Raw genomic sequence first — 24026 nt, forward strand, 5'->3', positions numbered from 1 at the left:
AGATCACTATCAAAGGAAAACGAAATGACATATAAAGACCGTGTACCACATGCACACAAATGCTGCCTTTCAGTCCATTTTGCACCTCTGGCCTCTGGCCTCCTGTGGAAAGGAGAAAAATAGCACAGGATGTGTATGTGTTTGGCACAGGGTGAGCTGACAGGCAAGGCTGCAGCCCGCCAGCCCGGCCACACTCAGCTGTCCTCGCAGGCTGCCAGAGGCTGTGCCACGTTTGGTTTTTTCAAGGGTGCTTGTGGTATTATTTGAGCAATGAGAACACCACATCAACTTCTGCTTCCACATAACCATTTTACTCGGGAAATAAAAGAAAAACAAAAAAAATGCAACCAGATCAAATAAAAATTAAATATTTTTTTCTTCAGGTCTCTGAAAGAGACCAGACTTTGCAGACAGACAGATGGATGGTCAGGTGTGGCCTGTGGCTTGCAGGCAGCTGGCAGGAGGTTTAGGCTCATGAAGAGTCCCCTTACTATTTCTGACTGCTAGCAGAATTGCATGCTTATTTCCATATCGCTGTCCCCATCTATCTAGCTCTTTCTTGCAGTTTTTTTCTCACGTGTTCTGATTCCTCTCAGTCTATAATCTTCACTGAAGGCGTAAAAGTGGGGTGGGCAGCTAGCGTTCTTAATCTGGAGGAGGTACTTGTCTCCTCTGTTGGACAGGAGACTTCTTGCTTTGCAGGGATGAAAGCCACAGTTCACATTTTCATATGCTTCCAAAGTGAATGCAGGCTGAAATTTTTGAAGTGACACAAAGTCAGGGTTGCCACTTTCCAGAATCAGAAATTGCCCACAGCCCACAGCAAACCCCTGACAGAGCTCTTCCCTGCTCTCCTAGAGATGGCACAAGATGTCAGAAGTAGCTAGGTAACCCCTCAACTGTGGGAAGCATTAAAATTTAGCTCCCTGGTGGTTTAGAAGGATTATCACAACACAAAAAGCAAGCGACTCATCCGTTGTGATTTTAGCTATGTATGAGAAAAACTTTTTCACTACCCTAAGCCAAATCATGCAATCTTTCCATTTAGTTAAAGCCATGTGTAGTACAAGACTAGTGACAACTATCTGTCTTCACAGATATAATGGGAGGACACTAATTAATAGAAAAGCTTTTAAGATATACAATTTGTATTTGAGTTCCAAGAAAAAATGTTTTATTCTGTCATTTGTGTTAGTTTTACAAAGGCACTTGAAGGTCCAATTATGCTAAATGCTGCAGAACCATGTGGCCAGGGACAGGCCCTGCCTCAGAAACTGAACAGAATGCAACCTGCCAGTGATGAAATGTAAGTACCAATTTGAGAAATGGAGCATCAAGCTTGAAAAGATATCGTAATGTGGACCTAGTAGTAGCTCTTAGATCACTCACTATTTCCCTGAAAAATACAGATTTGCTTCTTCAGGAAGGCAGGGTGGTGCTGACCCAAAGCTATTTAATGGGAGAGTCTAAAGATCCATTTCACTAATTTGCTCTACAATAGTTTTCTTCTATTTACTAGACAGAAACTAGTTACTAGATCCTCAGGTCAGCCAAAGCTTAAAAACAAATGATGAGGCAGCATGAGCAGCCACTGGAGGGAACACCTCTTCATCAGATTGCAGCTGATTTGGGATCAGCAGTGGTATATTGTGAATAGACTCATTCAGACTCCCTTGGCTGAACAAATGTCTACACCACAGATGTCTTGAGGGATGGGCATGAAAGCTGAAGGAGAAAATGCAAGGATCTTGAGCATGCTATACCCCTCAAAAAAAATAAATAATAATAAAATAAAAAAAATGATATCCAGAAATAGACACAAATTCATTTATAAGAACCTCTTTTCAATCTGAATGCTTTCATACATTTTGTTCTTGAGTATAATTAAAATGCCATATATTCCCTTAGCCTTAGTTACAATCTTATCTCTTACACATTTATCTTGCTTGTTCAAAACACTGAATGCTTTGTGGTTATACTTTTAGGTTATAATTTCAATATTATGTGTAAGTAATCTCTCTATTCATCTTCTATATTGTTTAATTTTTGCTGAACTTTCCCAACCATACATTGACACTACTTAATTAACAGACTACATCTACACATTGCTAAAATGCCCTGAAAACATTTTTATGCCCACTGCATAATACTTCAGTGATATATTCTGTGTTTACCTGTAGGCTTTTTATTGGACTAGGTCCAAACCTCCACTCCAACCACTCTACCGTAGCTTTAAAAAAAACAGAATATTTGATGCTGTACCCACTCAAGCAAGAGATATATTTGTTGCACAGCTTCCGGTACAAAGAAATCCTGACTCCAATTGTGTTCTTTAGAAAGTGTAGCAATTTTTTTTTTTCATAATTATTTTTCCAGAATCAGTAATGCATATAGAACACCAATGAAGTTTGTTCTCATCAGTAAATCAGTAGCTAAAGTATGGTTACTTATAATGGGTTAAAAGGAGTTAATTTATTCAGTTAAGTACAGTTAAGCTTGGTCAAAGGAACACCTTGTCTTTCAAAAACGTCTTCCACTGGGAAATGTTAAGCAGCTTAATTACTTTGGGATCTGGACAAGATCGTCTCCTATTAGTCTAAATAAATAATGTCAATGAAAGTATAATTTTAGATTCATAAAATGCTTAAAAACTTTGGCACTAGCCGAATTTATTACTTGTTTCTATTTGTAGTGGGACTTCATTGTGATACAAATTTACCGGGCACCTTAGTATATAGCAGATGCTTCACAGAGTTTCTGACTACACAGCAGTTTCCCTCTTCATGGTAAGACAGAAGCAATGAAAAAAACCACATAAACATATTCTTGCATGTTATATCCTGGACTATGAAGATTTCATATTGATAGTGACAAACAGAAAGACAGACCAGCTCTGTGCCACTAAAATATTCCTTGGGATTTACTGAGGTAGAAATCATATGTTCACCACTAAGATTCCAAAATATCAGGAAGTAAAATAATACCTGTTTAACAGCCCTAAAGCCTCAGTAAGACAAAATTTAAAAGAACCGAACTCAGAAAAGCATGTCTTGAAATCCCAGGCAAGATCCCAAAGACAGAAGAGATGCAAACATTGTTCCATTATTTAATAAGGAAATTGCAGATCATTTTGTCTGACATCAATGTCAGGAAAACTGATGGAAAGGCTGGTACAGGAAGCAATCAGTGTACAATTAAAGGATGATAGTACAATTAACGCCAGTCAACATAGTTAGATAGAAAATTGGTTTTGTCAGAAAAAAACTTCCTGTTTTCCCATGAGATTATGTATCTGTTTGATAAAGGAAACTCATACAGATTTCTCTAGGACTTTGACTCATAACCTTAGGGATATGGTTTAGTGGGTAATATTGGTGGTAGGGGAATGGTTGGACCAGGTGGTCTTGGAGGTCTTTTCCAACTTCAATGATTCTATGATTCTATGATATACAGACATTGTAGTTTAAAAAAAAAAAAAAAAAAAAGAAAAAAAAGAAAGAAAGAAAAAAAAACAAAACAGCAAAGTATACTATCAGTGTGGTCCATACTATGTGGACCCAAACCATACTGAATGATGTTAAGAAAAATAGAAAATTATTGCTGGAAAGAGATGCAAATGATAAAAAAGTTATAGTGATAAATAATGGGAGGACAGGCCATTAATACAGGCCAACTAAGATTACTTAGTAAGGTCTGGACTATTTTAACACAGAGGAGACAAGATTGTTCATCAAAGAACAAAGAACAGAGGTCTTAACATATCCAGGATGGAAGATGATATTGTAAAAAGCAGTGACTCTGAAAAGAAATAAATGGTAATAGTAGACCCAAGTAGACATGAGTTCTCAAAGCAAAGTGTAGGCAACAGGCAAAAGTTACTCTTATTGCACATGATGAGGTAGGAGTTGTTGGTACTATTACAACTGTCTGTGATTTCAGAGAGAGAATTGCTTGGAAAATGTGCTGATTACAGCATCTCCAGAAAAGCAAGGCCTTGTATTGACAGAAACTATACTAATAATGTGTGATGATAGGGAGTCTTTAGAAACTAATTTGTGAGAAGTTTATCAGAGAATTATGGTCTCTGAATATATAAATGGTATAGTAGATGGCTTTCAGAAGCAAACAAACAAAAACCAACAGGAGGATCCATACATGCTACTGAAGACAGATAAATGAAAAGGCAAAATGGTAGAAACATTCAGCCGCAAGGAAAATTAACTGTGTGAACAACATACTTGAAGACATGTTGGATTCAAGTCTCTATATAAAAACAACAGTCTTTCTAAAGCCTTGCATTAACACTGAATTGTTGGGTGAGTCTCTGTGGCAGACTGTTAGGAAAATATGAGGAGATCACCATCAGAGTAACACACTTCACTCTACACTGGATTCAGAATTCTCCTCATACACACTGAAGCAGCCCATACAATCCTAAAACAGCACGGTCCCAGCTGCAAAGATTTGTACCTGAAAAACATCTGAGTAATCTTAGCTTTATATAGTCCATCACTTTTTTATTTTCATGTTGAGGTCTCTTTCTTCCAGCAACCATAATTAGGAAAAATGCCCTTATACTTTGGCTTCATAATTATTTGTAAGGTTACATACAAACCTAATAGTTAAATTTGAGATGACAAACACTAAAAAAACCTACTAATTAGCACACCTATTAACTGACTAGCCAGTAGTTGCTAAAAAGCTGGTTAAAAAATAAACTATGTATTATGTCAATTAAAAAATAAAAAAGTTCCTTGTGCAGCGAGAGGGCCTAGAATGAAATCTGGCCTACATAAGTTTCCTACTTACCTACTAATTCCCATTTAAACTCTGTCAAACTCCGTATCTAAGTTAAAAAAAACAGAACAGGTTGATCACAGCTTCAATTTTCAACATGTTAGAAGCCCAGAAGTGTCTGCTGAATGCAACTGGAAAGGGACTACGTGGGTGCACATTTGCAGGGGATTGTAGCCTGGCCCTTTGAACAAGTCAGTGCACTGGGTTTGCTGCTATTCCTTGCGACACAACCACGCATATCCTCTCTGCTTAAATCAGGGCTGTGTCTGCATGTTCATTGAGGATGTGGGTCTGGCATGTCAGCACCAGAAACTAGCTAACTAAACAAGAAATCATGCTCAGAAGTCCACTTTCGCCTAGCTGCATCATCCCCGTGATTGCCCAGCCCCATGTCCTTCAGCAAATCTGCACTAAGCTTGATGAGGCAAAGAATACACTGGAGGACAGGTATAGGATTCAAAATAACCTTGACAAATTGGAGAAATGGGTCATTATCAGAGGATGAAATTAAAAAGGTTAAAGAAAAGGAAAGTGCACTTAAGCAGAAGTAAACAGGTGCACAGGGAACATCTGACAACACGGCAACTATTTAGAAAAAGGGAATAGAGTACAGTGGGTCACCATGAGTCAACAAGATCAGACTGCTGCCAAGAAGACATACCCAAGGAGGGACTATATTAGCAGGAATGTAGCCTGCAAGGTACCCAAAATATCCGTTCCACTTCATTCATTATTGATATGTGTTCAACTGGACTACTTGATCCTAGCTCGATGCGACACCACCGGAATGGCAGAGATAATCTGGAAAAAGTCAACAGTGGGAAGGAATGATTGGAGGGCTAAAAAATGTGCCATTCAAGGAAGAATGGAAATAAATGGCACTACTTAGCTGAAAGGAGAGAAAGCTGAGGAAAAGAGAGAAACTTGGTAACAGTCTTTGAATTTATTCTGAGGCTTCCAACAGAAAGTAAAAGAGGTTAAAATTTGAGCACGCTGGTCAGCTGACATATTAAATGCTAATATGTTAAACTCAAATTCCAAATTTTCAGGAGATGAAGTTAGACAGTATTTTCCAGACAAATGTCTATGTATTACAAACAAGTTTGCAAAGCCACTGCTTTCCTGAGGTTAACAGCAATTTTGCATGGTACTTTGATTGACGCAAATGCTCAATCACATTCAAATCAAAATAGGAGGAAGCTACTATTTTACATGGCTTCCTGTAGGACATATGCAATGGTATCCCAGAGGAGAAGGCAGGTTATGCAATGAATGAGCAGCTCTGCAAAACTGTGTTTATTTCGGAAGCATTTCCAGTAATTTCCAGTAAGTACTGAGAGAAGGAGCTGATAAGACATTCTCATGATTTAGTATTTTCATCACTGAAGTAACAATTAGATTTTAAATGAATTAGATTTTGGTTGCTATTTTATCCTCTTCATACAACTTAAGTAATGGGAGGGAAATGGAAACTTGCTTTACTAATATTAGGCTTCTTCCACTGCGTGCGTGTTTGCATGTGTGTGTGAAAGTGCTGGCTAATAAAGAAGCAGGATAGTTTCCTCTACCTTACCATATTCTAGCCTCACTGGCAATTTAGTACAGTCCTAAACTTGTTTTAGGAGCCAGAATGGTCCAACTGTTTTCCAGATTTAAGGGATGGTAGAAAGACAGCCAATTCCCACTCCTTGCTAAATGTTGCTCCAATTCATCTAATGAGTAAGTCAGACAAATAAGTCAACTGTGGTGACATTAGAAACCTTATTTTCTTCCCTTTTTAAAGGGGAATGCTATAGAAATAAATGAGTTTCTAATAAGTTTAAATAAATAAAGGGTTCTTTCAGCATAAATATTTTAGAAACTTCTCTGATTACAAATTTATTTGTTCTATATAAATACTCGTTCTTACATCTGATCATGAGTTAGCAGCATCTCTGATCTATGTGCCTTGCACGTACCAAAAAAATCCCATCTTCCTTATCTCCTCATGCTACAGTATTTGCAAAATATACAAACAAAGACTTCAGCTAAAAAGCTTTTCTATCAGCCGGTCCCGCTATAGAAAGGCCTTCTGCAGGAAAAGCATTCTGGCTTCTATACTGAGCTCTCAAGCACCCTGCCTTGCCACAAGTAGCTTTTAAACTTGAACCGGACATATTTATTTGTGTGTCATTACCACAAATCCTTTTCATGTTTACAGCTACTACACATCAGTTCTGTCATCCAAGTTCTGGAAACAAACTGGAAACCTGGGTGTGAGTTAAGATACATGGAGCTTTTTCACAGCACTTTTGAAGCCAAAACCATGCAAGACTTTTTCCAATTTTACCATTCACTCCTCTGTTATGTTTGGCCTTCACCCTGTCCCATCACCTTAAAAATGAAAACAGCATGTTCATTATTATTCATGAAAATTCATTGGATATGGAGAAAGTATCCCTTTTTTTCCCCCAACCATTCCATTTTTGTTTCTTTTGGGAAAGACTATGCTATTCTTTAGTCTGTTGAACTGATGTTTTACCACTGAATTCACAGGAAGACAACCATCTGCATCGGCTTTACTGATTCTTATCTGTAGGATGGATAACTGAGAGGCCATCAACCCTGAGCCAAGTGCATGGTGCTGCTGCCCTGCCCAGCTTCCCCCTCCTTTGGTACAAAACCACACACATGCTCTCGAAACCTGGGCAGCCATCCACGGTCCAGGCAGCTCCATCCTACAGGGTCCCAGGACCTTGTGGCATGAACAGGGATGCTGTACGCTTACTTCTCAGCCAGCCTAGACTTCAATGTTGTTGTTTACAGGGCTCAGTACAACACATATCTGTTCTTGACTGGGCTTTACTGAATGCTACTACAGTAAACATGCTTATTTCTATTAGCGCTCCTCCTAATTATATGAATTGAGATGGTACATATTGCAGCTGACATAATATCATTGACCATTACCTTGTTATTCTCCTATGAGACAGACAGAAAATCCTATTCTATTTTAAATACCAGTAATCAAATTATATATTTGCATTCATCCTTTTGTAAACAATCTCCTGTCTCCTTACAGAAGAGAGATCTCCATCTGTTTGCTCATTCCTAGCTTTCCCATCTAGACCACCTCTGATAATTCTGCAATTGTGTTTTGAGATGGGATGAGCAGTTCTGTTACCAATATGGAATCATTAGGAGACATTCCGGGAAATGCTTGTTGATATTTATGAAATCTGCATTTTATAATTCTTTATTTTACATTTCTCTTGTATTTCTTAAGCATTCTAACATAGTGTTGTTTTCCGAAAGCTTTGCCCAGCTTAAAAGTTTTTATTGCCATGACTAGTGTAGCCTCAAAAGTCTTTTCCTGAATGAAACAGTTAATTTAGAAATCTGCGAGTTCCAGGACATGTTTATCTTCTTTTTTCTAACATACCATACTTTCCAGGTTTTGACACTAGACATCAACTTCTTTTATTGCTGTGTTGTCTCTTTTTGTGGTTTGCCTGATAATTCTGAATTTCCCCATTGAAAGACTTCTCTTTGCCTGGACTAGTGGCTTGACTCCTGTGGCATGTCTTAACCAGTTTATCTTCACATCTTGCTCTTTGGTCACCGTGCACATTTCTCCTGAGATTCCTTGTATAACAGAGTTATGTTGATGTAAACCTTCCCTTGCTGTGCGCTCGTATTACACAAACTCTTGCAGCCAAAAGACAGATGTTACACAAAGACACAGAAGAAAAAAATTTCCCCCAAGCTCACGGACAGGCTCTTAATCCCTTTGCTGTGAAGCTTCTGCCGCTGCCTCTGCTCGTGCTGCAGAACCCCCCTCTCCTGCTGGGGCTGGAGGCAAGTCTCTACGGCACTGCCAAAAATCACAAAGGTGTGCGGGGATGTGTGCTCTGTCTGAAGTGCACCACCCTGCATACACTGAAAGGCTTTACGAGGGGCAGAAAACCTTTTACTTTCTATTATCTTTCTCGATTTATCATGCAGGAGAATCGTTTTAAAGACCCTATATATCCCTTTCCACAGAAACCTGCTGCTTCTTTTTACTGGTATTGACCTCCAAAGATACCACATGTGATGACACAGGAAACTATGCCTGTGCATCATACTTCGTGTGAGGTTTTTTGGGAATGCAGTCAATTATTGTAAAAGTGTGCACATGCATATGTTAGAGTGGAACTACAGTACAGGAAAGTGATGCTCAGCACTAACCCATACTTTTAATCCTGCTAATATCAGAGGGAAAAAAAAAAAAAAAAAGTAGCTGTGAGTCTGGAGCATCTTCAGAGCTAGGCTGCGTTCACTGAGTGTCTAAAGCGAACCTAAAAGCCTCGCTGGAGGCAAGAAGGATCGAAAAGCCAGGGCTTATATCGACACCCAACCGTGAATCACTCCACGGAGCCTTCTGATTTCACTACTTTTTCTAAGCGGGCTTCGCCAGGCCACACCTTGAAGGGCAAATAACCGAAGGCGGGGAGGTGTTCCCTCGGCAGGCTCGGGGCGAACAATTCCCTTCTTCATCGCTTTGGGGTTTCTCCCTGCCCTGGCCAAGCACACGGAGGACGCCTCCTCCTGCCGCCGCCCTCCTCAGCGCCGAGCACCGGAGGCGGCGGGGTCGGGGGCTGCCGCCGGTGCCCCGCGGCGGGACTGAGCCGTGCCGTGCGGGGCAGAGCCGTGCCGAGCCGTGCCGAGCGGGGCGGGGGCGCTGTGGGAGGTGGAGCCGCCTGCCCGCCGCGGGCCGGGGATGCGCTGAGGTGCGGCGGCGGGGCCGGGGCTTCCTCCCGCCCGCTTCGGGCGAGCACCTGGGCGCGGGGCGGGGGCGGCCCCCGGCCGGAGGAGGTCGGGCGGCGCTGAAGGGGGCCGAAGGGAGCGGGCAGGGCTGTGGGAGCGGAGCATGGAGCGCAGCTGCCGCCCCCCGCCGGAGCAGGAAGCGGTGGAAGCGTGGCTGGACGATCACTGCGACTTCGCCCGCTCCTACTTTGTTAGGAAAGCCACAAGGTAAGGCTGGCGAGGCGGCGGGCGGAGGCAGAGCCTTCGGCGGCGGCGAAAGGTCGCTCCTCGGTTCCCCTTCGCTGTCCTCGAAGGAAAGAAAAAAGCCGTTCCCCCACCCCCACCCTCGAAAAGAGCAAAGACCGAAAGCAGCCGGCGGCGGCTCCGGGGCAGGCACCCCTGGGGGGCTGTCCTCGCCCCTAGGGGGCTCTCCTCCCCCCTCGGAGGCTGCCCTCGCCCCCAAGCAGCAGGCAAAGGGCTGCTCCCTGCCCGGCCCCGCCGGCCCGAGGGAAGCGCGGCGAAGCGCTGGGAGATGCCGGCCGGCCGGGAGGGGCAACGAGGCTCTACTTGTCACCCCCAAACTGGGACTGTCCTTAAAGAGCACAGCCGAGCTCCTGACTCTGTAGGTTTAGGGGCCGAGACCGGCTGGGATTGGGATTGGGGCTGGGATTGGGATTGGGGCTCGCCGTTCTGCAGCCGTCGTGGCCGGCAGGGGGCAGCGCGGAGCCGGGCTGCGGCGCAGGGCAGGCAGCGGCTGCGAGTTCCCCTGCGCCCGGGGGCGGCTGCTCCTCGCTTCCCGTCCTTCGGGTTTGGTTTTTGCCAAGAGCTAATGTAAAGATCCGAAGAGCTCATCTGGGCTTTCCCCCCTGGCCTGACATGCTGCCTTTTGGAGATAAGACGAGGTATTTGCTCACCGTTGTCACACTTCAGCAGTGGGACTTCGAGTTGAAACTGAGTAAATTCAGCTATTTTTAGAAGTGGAGTCAGGTTTCCATTTTGAATATTTTCCGATAAACAAAGCAGTGGGGATGCTGAGCACAGGCAATCTGCGGCTCCCACGGTATATCTCAGTGGAGAGCTCGGGTTAGTAAGTCTTGTGGTTTGGTCCTTGGACACACCACCTCCGCGGGCTCTGCTCTCCTCTCCTCTCCTCTGCTCTCCTCTCCTCTCCTCTCCTCTGCTCTCCTCTCCATCTGCTCACTGCTGCTGATTTACTTCTTTCCCAAGTCACTTAGCAGGGATGGCTGCATTCTGAACGAGGCTTTGCTGCTGCTCCTCTCTGCATGGGATGGGGCAGTAAGAAGAGAAATCCCCATTAATAATTGACTCACAGCAAGCCAGAAGGCTTTGGGGGTCACCTGCTTTCTTGTGACCATCTGTCACACAGTCCCTCTTTCCTCTGTTGCTTCTTCCTTAGGTTCATTTAGCAGAAAAGTAATAAAAAATGCCTTTAAATAAGTCTTTAAAATGTTGAATTTTTAAAAAAGGCTGTGCATAGGTATAGCTGATGGAAGTGTTTAACTTTGGTATTCTGCAGAACACTAGTTCATGGTATATAACTGAAGGGTAGCTTGTTTGCCCAGGAAATAGGGTGTTAGTAGCTTTGAGAAGTAGCATTTTATTAGTCCAGCTTGTCACACTTCCTTTGGAAACTGGAAGTAGTATCGAACAAATAGGAATGCTAATTAATAGTAACTGCTGTGTCAGATTTGTTTTCCCCTTGGAGGGGTTTAGTTAGTCTCTTTCTTACGCTGAGGCAGCTTTGTGTTTGAGGCAGTGTTAAGCAGGCAGTAGTTCCCCAAATACAATCCAGTCGTGTCTTCGTGACAGCAATGCCTCTGCATTTAGAGAAGGTTTTGCAGAAAAACTGTTGACTTGGAGTTGTTGCTTGGCAGTAATCGTGATGGTTTTATAGAGATGAAAACATTGTATTAGTTTTGAAACTATCTTCTCTGTTGTTTTGCATGGAGTGCCTTTTTTTCTTTTTTGTATTACTGTCTAAATAGCAAACTATAAATATTTAATAAGGAATGCCTATTTCATATGTTAGCTTGTATTTGATTAGGCAAGTTGTGAGTTACTCCATTGTATGGTTCAGGTTTTATTCACTGAAATGATACCCTGTAAACCTGATAAAATGTTTAAAATAGCACTACAATGTAGAACATTAGAGCTTGAAAAGGGGGGAAAAAAACCACAGCCCACTAACATTTAATGCTATGCTTTGTTTTAGTTGAAACTTTGTGCTACAGCAGTACATTGAACAGACTATGCTGTGAATCTTTCGGTTAATTAGCATTAGATTTATTCTGTCAAGTAAAACAATACTCCTTGAGCTAGTTCTTACTGTTTTCTAATCTTAATTTACTGCTGTTTTTTTTATTGTTATTGTTGTTGTTTGGTTTTTTTCTTCTTTATAATATGCGTAAGTCCTCACAGGTCCTGAAAGCAGTTGACCAAAAGTTAGTTACTGTGGTATCTTACAGAGCAGAGGCATATCTTGCATATCCTACTCCTCAACACTAGGCATAATTGCTAATGGCAAAAGTTTCTCTCTGTGTTTTTCAAATATTCGCACGCAGGAACAGATCACCAGCTAAACCACTTATTACAGAGTAATACAAGCCCTTTCTACTAATGATAATTGGCTTTGAGTCAGACCCTAATTTAGCAATTGCATTTTATGCTAGGCATTAATTTTTATATTTCTGTGTAATTAATTCATTCCTGCAGTGTTCTGGTAATACTGCCTCCAAAAGTTGTTTGTAGAATTAGGTGTCTAATTAATACTAATAAAATAAATACTTTGGGTAGTTTTATGCTGCAGATTTTATTTATTTATTTTTTAAGTATGGGAGTCATATCTTATATTCATGGAGCGAGTGGTAACTATTCCATTTTGCATGCATCAGTTTCATGTTAGTATCAGTTTTCATCGTTTAACTTACACATTTTCTGACAGGGTGGCACTTCAAAAGAAAGCATTTGCTTTTACTCATTTGTATTAATTGTTGTTTATAACGTGGGTGTGACAACTGGCAGAGTTGATAGGCTCACCAGTAGACACTCTGGATGCTTGGGGAGAAGGGCTGCAGGTCCTCTGGTTAATGACTGCTTTTGTCCTCACCCCTAAAATGTGTTGCAGGAGATAATTATATCCAAAGGGTTTACACCTTGTGTTTTGATCCTGCAAAGCCTCGAGGCTGACTGTGTCTGGAGGCAGGCCACATTGCTGCCTCCCTCAAGTCTCTGATGGCTAGGTGCACTGACAAGTTCTGCGATAAAGCTCGGATGATTGACTTCCACCTGCACAGCACAAGGTTGCAATCCCACAAGCATGTACAGATGAATAGCTTTAAATTTATCCCTCCTTTCAGTATGTGAACAAACTGCGATCCCATAAGTAGGAAGCTACAGAATCAGTTATTTATTACTTTCTTTTGTACCAGGGAGACAAATGGTATACAGAGATAATATAAATAGCTATTATCCATGAAGTGCTACAGGCTGATCAAAGTGCAGAACAACAAAGGGGAAGTATGTCACCAGCACTCAGTGAAGTTTTATCGGAGATGAATTTGGTTCACTTAGGGATTCAGTCTGCTGGTTGGCAGACCTTCTGGCTGGAGGGTTTCTTACTGCACACTTAGGGGTTCAAGAATTCCTAAATGCCTGGCTCCTACTAAATTTAAGCAATATATTTTCTTGCTTTTTGTTTCAGCTCCTCTTGTTATTTTTCCTCTTTCAAAGTTTTAGAATTGCGTATCGTATTTTGGCTTCCCAGAAAGCAGAAAAGTCTTCAAGCAAAACAATACTAATTTTAGATTGCCTTGAGTTTACCCATAGTGTTGTTTAAAGACACTTTATAGCTCATGTTCAGAAGCTTTAAAGTATAATTTGATGTTATTGTCACAAAACTGTACTGCATTTATGACTGAATCTTGTTGCCGTTTTTGTCTTCCTAAAGTTCTATCATTCTATATTTCCTTTAAAAAATAATCCATGCATTTTCACGTTCAAACTTCATACTTACTTTAACCCTCTGTGGAATACTTGTGTATTTCTAACTTCCTGCTTGTCCCTACTCTTACAGATATGAGAGGGATTCTCTTTTGGTGCTCTTTGCGATCACAAGCAGCAGGCTGCCAAAACAACCAAAGTAAAAATTCTTCTCGGTTAGAGACATCTGCATTGTTCCAGACAGTTTTTGTCTGGCTTCCTAAATGTATGGCACAACAGATATAAATTATTAAACCAACTCTTGTATGTCTCTCACTGGAAATAGGGTTATTTTGTTATAAATACATCTTGGCTTATTAAACCAGGCTGGGAAATATTTACAAATGAATTAAGGTGGGGTGGTTTTTGGAAAAATAAATGTCCTTAACAGCATGGTACTTCATAGTGCTTCACTGAGGATTCCAGAAGTGGCATTTACTGGGAACCTGCACTTTGCTGGAATTCAGAGGTTGCACAATTTGAATATATCAATTACATTTATTACTTTGAAAATAACTCAAGTACAGTTGTTGTTTTTTCTTCTTGGTGGTTGGCGGACAATCAGTTTGTAATGTGCTGCCTGGTGTACTTAGGACACTTGCCTTCTAGTCTCCGTGTCTAGAGGGCTTTTCAAAAATGCCATTCCTTTTGAGCTGGCTATTTATGTTTAATCTCATAAATATTATCCGTAAGGATGTCCTTGCTTTGTTTGGTAATGTGTGCTTATTTTTTTCTAATTGAAAGGAAATGATTTTTTGAGCAAGTGTATGAAAATTCAGATTATCAAAGACATAAGTATATAAAATTTTCTGCACTGAAATGTGTTTTGGTCTAGCTTTTCTTAAAAAAAAAATGGCTTATGGAAAAAATACTAATCCTAAGAATATAGAAGTATGAGCCATATTCATCCTTAATGTGACCGTGGTAAGTAGGCAGTGGTTTTTAAAATTCTGTGATTGAAGGACCCCTTACAACTTTCCAGTGGAGGCACAGAATCCTATGCAAATTGTTCAAATATGCTGAAAGTAGATTTGCTTTTCTAAGTTACTTGATGTGAAGCATTTACAAGTGGACGGCAGACCCACTGATTCTTTGGACCATGTCTAGAAAACCACAGGAAGCAGTGGTGTTAATGCAGGGATTTGAATGTTTTCTCCCACTTACTTCTATTAGATATTTACAGAGCTTTTCTAAGAAAGGAGTACAGGAAAAAAAAAAGATTTCTATGAAATCTTGGAAAGCTTTCTTGTAGGTCTAATGATCTCCATAGTTATTTCATTTATAGTCTCCATACCCTTTTGCCTTTCTTGACAACTGCAAAGTACATCCCAAAATATTTCAATCTCTTCATTTCTTACCATCCTGAATGTTTTTTGAATGTTATCCACGTTAATGAAGTTGTAAATGTGATTAAGTATTTTTGGCATTTATTCTTGGAAATAAAGTTAGGTCTGTGCCTGAGTATTTTGGAAACAAAGTTTAAAACAGCAAATACTGGAGACTGAAGAAAATATCATTTGAGAAACAGTTATAAATTTCTAGTAAGTGATTTCTATCTTTAATTCCCAAAAAGCTATAAGCTGAACTCCTACACAGAATCTTTGGCGTGAAGGTAAACTAGTCAGCAGATAGTACTGAGCATCTGCAAGAAGAACAAGTTTTTAGTACTTACTGTTTGCCTTAGGCAATCAAGAAACAAACAGGCATGTCAGCACATTAACTAAAATACTACTGGTGAACCTTAGCGGCCAGGTAGAAAATAAGGTGGACTACGGTTAACATCTTCCTGCCTTCTTTGGGTTCAGGGTAACTTTAGTATTGTATTACAGTGCTTGTGGTAATACCAATAGGTGTTTGAAATTCATTTCCATTCTTGTTGCTGTTAATAGGATGAATTTAGAGAACAGGGTCTAAATTTATGGCAACGGGAAAGAAAGTGGAGTTGAGGTATACGTCGCCCTTGTGGGAGACAAGGAAGTTAGACACCATTCTTTTATTTTTAAAATTGTAGAAGTTCGTGAAACTTTTATGTTGGGTATCTGTTGAATCTTCACAATTGCCAGCTGCTTACATGAGGAGGAAATTCATGTCTTTGCACAGGATTAGTACAAAGACTACGGATATAAAATAAAAATACCACACCAATCTGATTTTGAAACTGAAGGGAGGCTTCTAGGGTGTAGAAATTTTGCTAGCTAACAAGCACAAGGATAAAATTCATGACACATCACCTGTGATGTTGTCAGATCAAAGAAAGTACATTTAAATATCATAGCCTATATTCATGCTTATTTGAATGCTAGATTAAAGTTGAACTGTGGGGAGAATATATGATCCAGAGTAAGAAACAAAGCCAGTTTAGACAATACATTCTTGACTTGAACTAATATGCAACAACCTGTTTTCATTTTCAGCATTAAGGAGGAGGCATTTTGCTTTTGTCATTAATAAATATAATTAATAAAATCACAAAATACAAGTCTTTCTTTTCCTTACTGGCAAAGAAATGTATATTTATATGGAATGCATCTTGATTTATAAGATTTACTTTTTTTTTTTTTTAAAAAGGGGTGGGGGGGCGGACAGCATTAAGTACAAAAGGAGCTATTTACAAGATGCCAGAAAAGAAACCCTGATCAAATGGCCCTTGTGAATTACTCAATGGTTGTAATTTCACATTAGGTCTGGCACTGAAAATATAGCCACAAAATATATTTGCTTGGTAAAAGATATATATTTTCCCATTTATTTGTGCATTATGGTGAACTCACCCCAGCACAGAGGGCCAGCCCAAAGCCTCTGCACCACTTAAGTCCTACTTAACCCCTGTTTTGGGACTTTAAGTGGAACTGAACCAGTGCCTAAGATTTATGGGAAGTCTCCAGGCAGGTGTACACTTAACTTTTAATCAGTCATTCACCAAAGCCACTGGCATTGTGCTATTGCTTTCCACAACAAAATAATTAGATCCATGGTTATTTTTAAGATTTTTTTTGAGCCTGCAATGAGAAGTAAACATTTGGAGGAGAAATAAAAGGTCATGTTTTAGAATTTGACCTTCAGTCTCTGAGGATTTACTGTGTCTTTCTTTATACTGTGAATAGAAAGTTCATTTTAGGGAAGACAGCAATTCTTGTTAAAAGTTAGGCTTGCAGTTTTCTTAAAGAAAACGTGAAAATAGCTGAGAACAGTCTGTTAAAGAGTTTCCCGTTTCTAATACTTTTGCTTCAAATAATAAATTGACCTCTGCCTCCTATTTTAAAAATAATATGAGCATCAGACAAGATTTATATTATTTCATAGTTCCAAAAAGTTATTTTACTATTTCATGACCATGATTTGAGTCCACAATCAGAATTCTTCATTTAGATCTGTATTCAAACTGAAATCCATCGGACAACTTGCATGTTTAACATTAAATATAAGTTTATATATTTAACCAAGTTGTGCCCAAAAATTGACATCAACTTTAAGTTGTATTTTGTCTTCACAAATTGTTTGCCTACCACATAGGAATAGCATCTCTAGTAACTATAACTGGACAAGGGTTTAAGGAAAAGCAGTTATTGTCTGTCTTTTTTTTTCAGTTCATGTGTAAACACATTTTTACAGTTATTTTTAGTATTTCCATTTAATGAGGCCTTGCACAGTTTATTTAAATCTTTCCATAGCTAGAAAGGAGACAAAAACACTTCAAACATGATTGTGAAATAGGATGTACTAGAAACAAAATGGAAAGGCAAATTGAATATCCAAGATGCTTGTTGTGAATTTCATACTCATTTGTTAAAATTGAATAGATTTCAATTTGTTAACCCTTTAAATGATTTCTATATCTAAATTATGTCAAGACATGGGAAAGAAATTTGAAGACATCTAGTGGTTACATTAAGGAAAGCAATTGAGAAACAGATAACAGGCTTGGCTTGAAATATTGTTGACTTCAACACTAGCAGGATTAGGCCACAGGAACTCGGATACTCAAAAGCTGCCATTCTGTAGTAGGCAAGTTTGGGGATTGAATCCGTCTCTTGAAGTGTATTATCAGTAACTGCCAGTTTAAATGAAAAACTAGCAAAACATTCTACACAACTGCTGAAATATTACATGTTGTATACCTGAACGATTTATGAGCAACAGAGAAAATGTATGGGAAATTATTTGTTGTTTCACTAAAATCCATTCAACATTTGTTACTTTCATGGTACAGTAATTATTACATATCTTTGTCCAAGATGAATAGGATGCAGCATACTGTCATAGTTGCCTCTCAGTATTATTTTTGTGCTCTGTTTTTGCAGATTTTGTCCAACGATTCTAAATATTCACTGAATGGTCACACGAGTATGGTCTTACATATGTGAACGTGTGAGCAAAGCAACTGTAATTTCGCTGTTACTCTTTAAACATCTTTACCAGGTGGTTTTGTGTTTTTTTGCCTTTTTTTTTTGAGAAGTATGTGGTGTATTCTGAAGATAATCTCAAGGACACAAAGATGGGCACAGTAAATTATTTAATGTTCCCAGTGTGTGAGTAGAATAGTAATTAGTGTCAGGTCAGCATGTTTTGATAAGTAAGGCACAGAAAATCAAGCTGAGGTTCTTTTGGGGTATAACTGCTTGAACTGTCTCAAGCCATGTCTCTTCTTTGTGCCTATGTTTTCTCAACCACTGATTTTTTTCTATTTTTGTTGCCTATTCAAAATGCAAACCTCTTGCTTCAAGGACAGTTCTACTTCCTGTACAATCTTTAACACACCAGGGCGAGTCTTAGCTCTTCTGAAGTTCCTGAGTGATAATGCAATGCAGATAATACGTGTGTAGTTGGATGCAAGTGATTACAAAGAGGATCACACAATCTTTTTTTTTCCTTAAAATGTTTTATCTTCCATTGTATTTTCATCTGCTTCTCATCCCCTCTTGAAAATTCCTCTCAAATTTTATCATCTGATGATGAGATCACCTGCCAAATTCAGCAGTCGCTATTATCATGATCCTTTGAAGTTGAGAGGAAAGACTGAAAGAAGTGATTAAAGAATGGTTACTTCGTAGTTGTGCTTATGAACTCCGGAATAAATCATAGCTTTCTCAGGTGGAAGCTCATAGCGCAGTAAAAGACCATAGTGGAGAGAAGGATGTATGCAGCACATGAGGAATGAGTGTAGATGTCTGTATCTCCTTAACCTGCAGTGACTAAAAAGCTTTGCTGTGATGGAAACATTGCATTGGTTTTAACTGTCTGTGTAGATCACTATGAATCAGTATCTGCTCTTGTTTAACACACTGCTGTAACTTCTAAACTTACTTTCACCTTAACGTAATTTTTGCAAGGGTTTGGTCCTTACCGTCTGCTCTTAACAACGCCAATGCTTACTGAAGGCTACTCGTATGAATAGAGTGGTCACAAGTGTTTGTTTCTTCACGTAGTCCTTTCAAAATCACATCTTAGTCACATTTAGCACTTGTTACTAATTTCCAGTCACTTACCTGTGGTTCAGTATGTGTCTGGTATCAGATACTTTGAGCTAGCCCTGTGCTGAGAAAATAGTTGTTTGTAATAATACTTGTCATACATTGTTAAATAGGATAGAAAGTCAACAAGCAAATGTACGTCAAGACTTAATCTCATAGATTTCAAATAGAGCTAGAATATGCCAGTTAATGTGAAATGCTAGTTCTTCCACCCATAACTGTATGAGTAAAGCGAGCTAAATAGTTTCCTTGTTAGAAGAGGCATTCAGTAAAGGTCAGTGAACACTGTTCTTATTCCAGCTGAATTTGAGCAGCTTTCCTGTTGCCTAAACTAAAATGCCTAAATGGTTTGAAGTTGAAAACCATACTTTAAAATGCATAGCTAAGGATTTTTTTGTTGTTGTGAACCTACAGAGCTGTTTGAAAATTGCACACTGTGTTGGCAATTTATTGGACCATCATCTAAGGGACGTTAAAGGGGAGAGGAATATGTTGCTTGTAATTATGCAGCTTCACATACAGTTCTGTTCAATGTCAAAGCATTGTATAAGTAATGCAGACAGCTAACAAGTAGCCAGTTCTTATTAAAGAAATGTAATTACTTTCACTGGAAAGGCTTTACAGTTATGTTCCACATCCCTCAACAACCTCCAGCAGATAGAGAAACATTAGAAAGCTTATTTTACACAGTGAAAAGCCAAAAAGGTAAAAACTAAATTATTTCATGGCCACAGTGTGAGAATTGGTATTAGAATTCAGCATATATTGTTTTTACTGATTATTATTACTACAGTGTTAAAGCCAGAAGACATCATTACACAAAAGTAAAGAAGTAGTAAAAAGGCAAGTTTCAAATGATAAGCCAAATTTCTGCTTTAGCTTTTGTTTTGTCCATAAGGGGGACCTGAATCTTTTTCTGCCTTATGTCTTGTATCAACATATCCACCTATGTAAATTCAGTGTAAAACAGAGCTAACCAAAATGGTAGCGTTTTATATTCTCCCTTCCTCATGTGTAAATAAGCAGAAAATCAGATTACTCTAAAATTGCTGTCACTCAGCAATAGTACAGGTTCACACCAATCCGTTTCCAAACGTGCCTAGACAAATCACTGTACCTAATTGCTGGCTAGTTGAAGAAACCTTCCATCTGGTTATATGTTATTACAGTCTCTTTTAAGTCTTATTTTACATGGATGCCAGTCCTCTACATTCAAAAATCAAGTCAGCATGCACAAATGTGAAACTGGCTCAGCTCACAAGCCCTCTTTTCAAACTATTGTTCATTCTCTATTTACTTTTCTGTGTCTGAGACTTTACATGCACACAGCTCGTGTTTTCAGGTTTGTCTCTGAAGCCTTAGTGCTAGATGCTCAATTTTGTTTAGAAAAAGCTAAAATTTCCAAGTAATTGCTTCTGTTGAAGAATCAAACAAAAAGAACCCAAATAAAAAGCACGTATGATGACAAGTTATAAGCACTGATTTTAGAAGTTGTACTGTGCTTACCTAAAAATTTTTGCATTTTGTTCTCTTTTTTTTTCTTAAGGATATTTTTGGTCATTTTCATTACTATTTTTTATTCTGCTTTCTCATTCAATTTTAAAATGAAAAATTCAAATGTTATCAAATGCTAGCTTCTTATTTTGGCTCTCACTGAAACAGCTTTTGCAAGTGTGATTTTGCCCTGTGCAAATTATATTATGTATTTCAACAATACATGGTCGCAACTCCCACATCTGGTATTTATGCTGATTAAGTACTATCAAATAATCTTGTTAAAATCATAGTCTTAATAATACATTAATTGCTCCTTATGTTTTGTCATTGTGTGAAGTATTTGGATGAGATGACTTCACAAAAAGTATATATTGCTGCTGTAATCAAGAAGGATCACTGGTAGCTTTTATGAATATACTTAAAAAGCAGAGTTTACTTCCTTTACTAAAAAGTAGCTAAGCAATGAACCAAAACCCTTTCAGAATAACAATGGAATTTCATAGTGTTCTCTGGCACCATGTTTCCAGTAATTGGACTAGCTTTGTATTGCTGGGAAATTTATAATAGATGTTGACTGAGGTATATTACTGCTACGGTAAGCACTGTTCCAGGAGCTTCATGGAAAATGTAAAAACAAGGAATGAAATTCTAGCTCAGTGGAACTCTGAGGCAAAACTCCCACTGCCTTAACTGTGTCCAACATTTCATTCAGTGGTTTTGGACAAAGACCCTTACAACTCAAGACTCTCATCTTCAGAAGATTCACAGATGTGCATCACACACGTGATGTGTGACCACATTAACCATTCAGCCTTGAAGGTCAGTGAGGCTATGAATGATATTACCCATCTGTGTAAGGTTTTGCATGATGATGAGGAAAAAAAAATAGTCTACCTACTTATCTGGAGTTGCACTGGTGTGAATAAGAGAAGGACTTGGTTTCACAGTGCTGTATTGAATGAGATCTGCCTCAAAAAAAAAAAAAAACTTTGAGGTGGGGGCTAAATTATTAAGTAGTTCACAAAGAGGTGGGATGGGTACAGTAACATAATGACTTTCTTTTGCCCAAGTGCTCTCTTTACACTCACACTGTTTCCTAAATTAATTCAATTTTTCATAGTATGTTTTCCTACAGTTGAGGCCTCCAAATTGTATGTGATTGCAGAATCTGAGAAACTCTTTCACAACATAAGACAAATAAGTCTCCTGTTATGGACTGCTTCTTAATAAAGATAGTATTGGTGGATTTTAGATTTTAATCAGCTATATTACTCTGAATTAACAATTAACAACTAACTTGCATCATTGCATTCTACAACATAGATGAAGCTGTTCTATAAGAAAAAAAGGCTATGTACTATCATTTACAAATTTAAGATATACTAATGCATGTAACTGATCAGAGGCTGACTAACCTGATTAATTTCCATGGTTTCATTCAGCTTCAGTCTTGAAATTCCTGTGGTCTGCTGAGCAAATAAAAAATATCCCAAATTTAAAATATGACCACCATGAAAGGCTTCCAAGAGATCAGACTTTTTAATAGGATATTCCCTGTTTGTAGGGCAAACATTATGTAATTCATAAAAAGCATTTCTTCTGAGAGCAGATCATGTGACAAGGTTTCCTCACAGCATACAGTAAATGAAATTTAAAAAAAAAAAAAAAAAGGATTTTGGACAAGTAAATATTATAGTGATAAGAAAGTATAGTTTTTTTATAGTTTTTTAGTATAGTTTTTTTTGATGTTATATGTGTTTATGGATAATTCAAGATAGGCTGCATTTAGGGAGGATATAATTGAAGTTCTGGAGATTTAACATTAAAAATATATTTTAAAATTTTACTATTAATTTTTAAACACTTCAAAAACATTATTTTGGGTTGAATTAGGCAATGAGTTTTATCCTCAAGGAACTTAAATGGGAGAGGTATGAAAACAACATGTTTTCATTGTTTTGAAGAGATTTGAATTAGAAATATTCATGTTTCTTTCTGACAGTTTTTAAGCAAAGCTTCAATGTTGACTCAAACAGCATTTTTCATGAGTTGTGAGACAGCAGGGAAAATTAACTTAAAATAGTGGACAAATAACATAAGAACAACATAAAAATAGGAGAGGTTGCAGGTGCTTTGACAGAGTTGAAGTTCAAAACCATCTCTTAAAACATTAAGAAATGGTCTAGAAAAATAGAATTAAAACAGCTTTATTTTCACACACACAATTTTATATATATATATATATATATATATATATATACACACACATCTTATAAATAATTCCATACCTTAGGAATGGGAAGGACTTGAACTTTTCAAGCACTAGATTATAGTGTAAACTTTTGATCTCCTGTATTCTGAAAGCCACAGAGTAAGCAGTCTTCCTCTGGCCTATTCAAGTATTTCGTCTAGGTGGAAACAGTTTCCTTTTTACAGGGGATAAAACATTACAAACTTAACCTAGGCTAAGTGCTGCCTAAAACTGAAGAATATTGGTAAATATTGATATAGAGGAACTCTAAAGGTGCACTCATGTCCACTATATGAAAAAGTTTAAAGTTATCCTCTTTGCAGTGTCTTCTTCAAATATGTGTTAGTTCCTAAAGATTTTTAACATATATTATTTACTACATTTTATTTTTGTTTTACAGAGAAATGGTTAATGCATGGTTTGCTGAGAGAGTTCATACCATCCCCGTCTGCAAGGAGGGAACCAAGTCTCAGAGTGAATCCTGTGCTTGTCACCAGCCTGCCTGTGCTGAGACTACCAACTCTGGGACGCCAGCGAGGAAAATCTCTGCTTCTGAATTTGACAGACCCTTACGGCCTATTTTTGTCAAGGACTCAGTAGGAGCAGTGACCTTCCTCTCTGGCTCTGAAAAGAAGGAACAGATGCCTCTGCAATCTCCAAGGATTGGGACCAGTGCAGGGGATCAGTGCTCAAGGCTCTTAGAACTTGTGAAAGATATTTCTAGTCACTTGGATGTCACAGCACTTTGCCATAAAATTTTCCTACATATCCATGAGCTTATAGCAGCTGATCGCTATTCCCTGTTCTTGGTCTGCGAGGATAGCTCTAACGAGAAGTTTCTTGTAAGCAGACTGTTTGATGTGGCTGAAGGCTCCACCCTAGAAGAAGCTTCAAACAGCTGCATTCGCCTTGAGTGGAACAAGGGCATCGTGGGCCATGTGGCTGCTATTGGCCAGCCTCTGAACATCAAAAATGCATATGAGGTAAACCAAGAAAATCTATCTTGAACAAATCTTGAAACTAGAAAAAGCTGATGTGATTTTGTCTAAGCTAAAATGCATATCTATTTGGAGCTTTGTTGACTTATACCAGTCAAGAGGCAAACCTGACACCAAATTTCCTATTAGAATAGACATATTACACAAGCACACAGATGCAGAAACTTGTAGCTATGACTAATGCTGGAGGAATGGTAGCATCAAAATCAATTATTTAAGTTTGACAGTCAGATTTTCAGCCCTGTC

At 38.8% G+C, this 24026-nt stretch overlaps 1 protein-coding gene across 7 annotated transcripts in view; it reads left to right on the top strand.

The window, feature by feature from the left end:
• The first annotated feature begins 9623 nt into the window (after positions 1-9623).
• PDE5A (phosphodiesterase 5A) overlaps positions 9624-24026 on the top strand; it is a 66223-nt gene continuing 51820 nt past the window's right edge. For 4 of the 7 annotated variants that reach the window (XM_035552535.2, XM_035552581.2, XM_035552542.2 and 1 more), the window contains exons 1-2: positions 9624-9792; positions 23183-23765. In XM_035552535.2, the coding sequence (XP_035408428.1) occupies positions 9689-9792; positions 23183-23765 (687 nt within the window). In that variant the 5' untranslated portion in view covers positions 9624-9688. Of the gene's footprint in view, positions 9793-10049; positions 10187-10287; positions 10467-10546; positions 10648-23182; positions 23766-24026 lie in introns of those variants that run through there. The other 3 variants (XM_035552561.2, XM_035552552.1, XM_035552573.2) reach the window with 3 other exon arrangements.

This window comes from Cygnus atratus, chromosome 4 (assembly GCF_013377495.2).
Source record: "Cygnus atratus isolate AKBS03 ecotype Queensland, Australia chromosome 4, CAtr_DNAZoo_HiC_assembly, whole genome shotgun sequence".
NCBI classification, from domain to species: domain Eukaryota; kingdom Metazoa; phylum Chordata; class Aves; order Anseriformes; family Anatidae; genus Cygnus; species Cygnus atratus.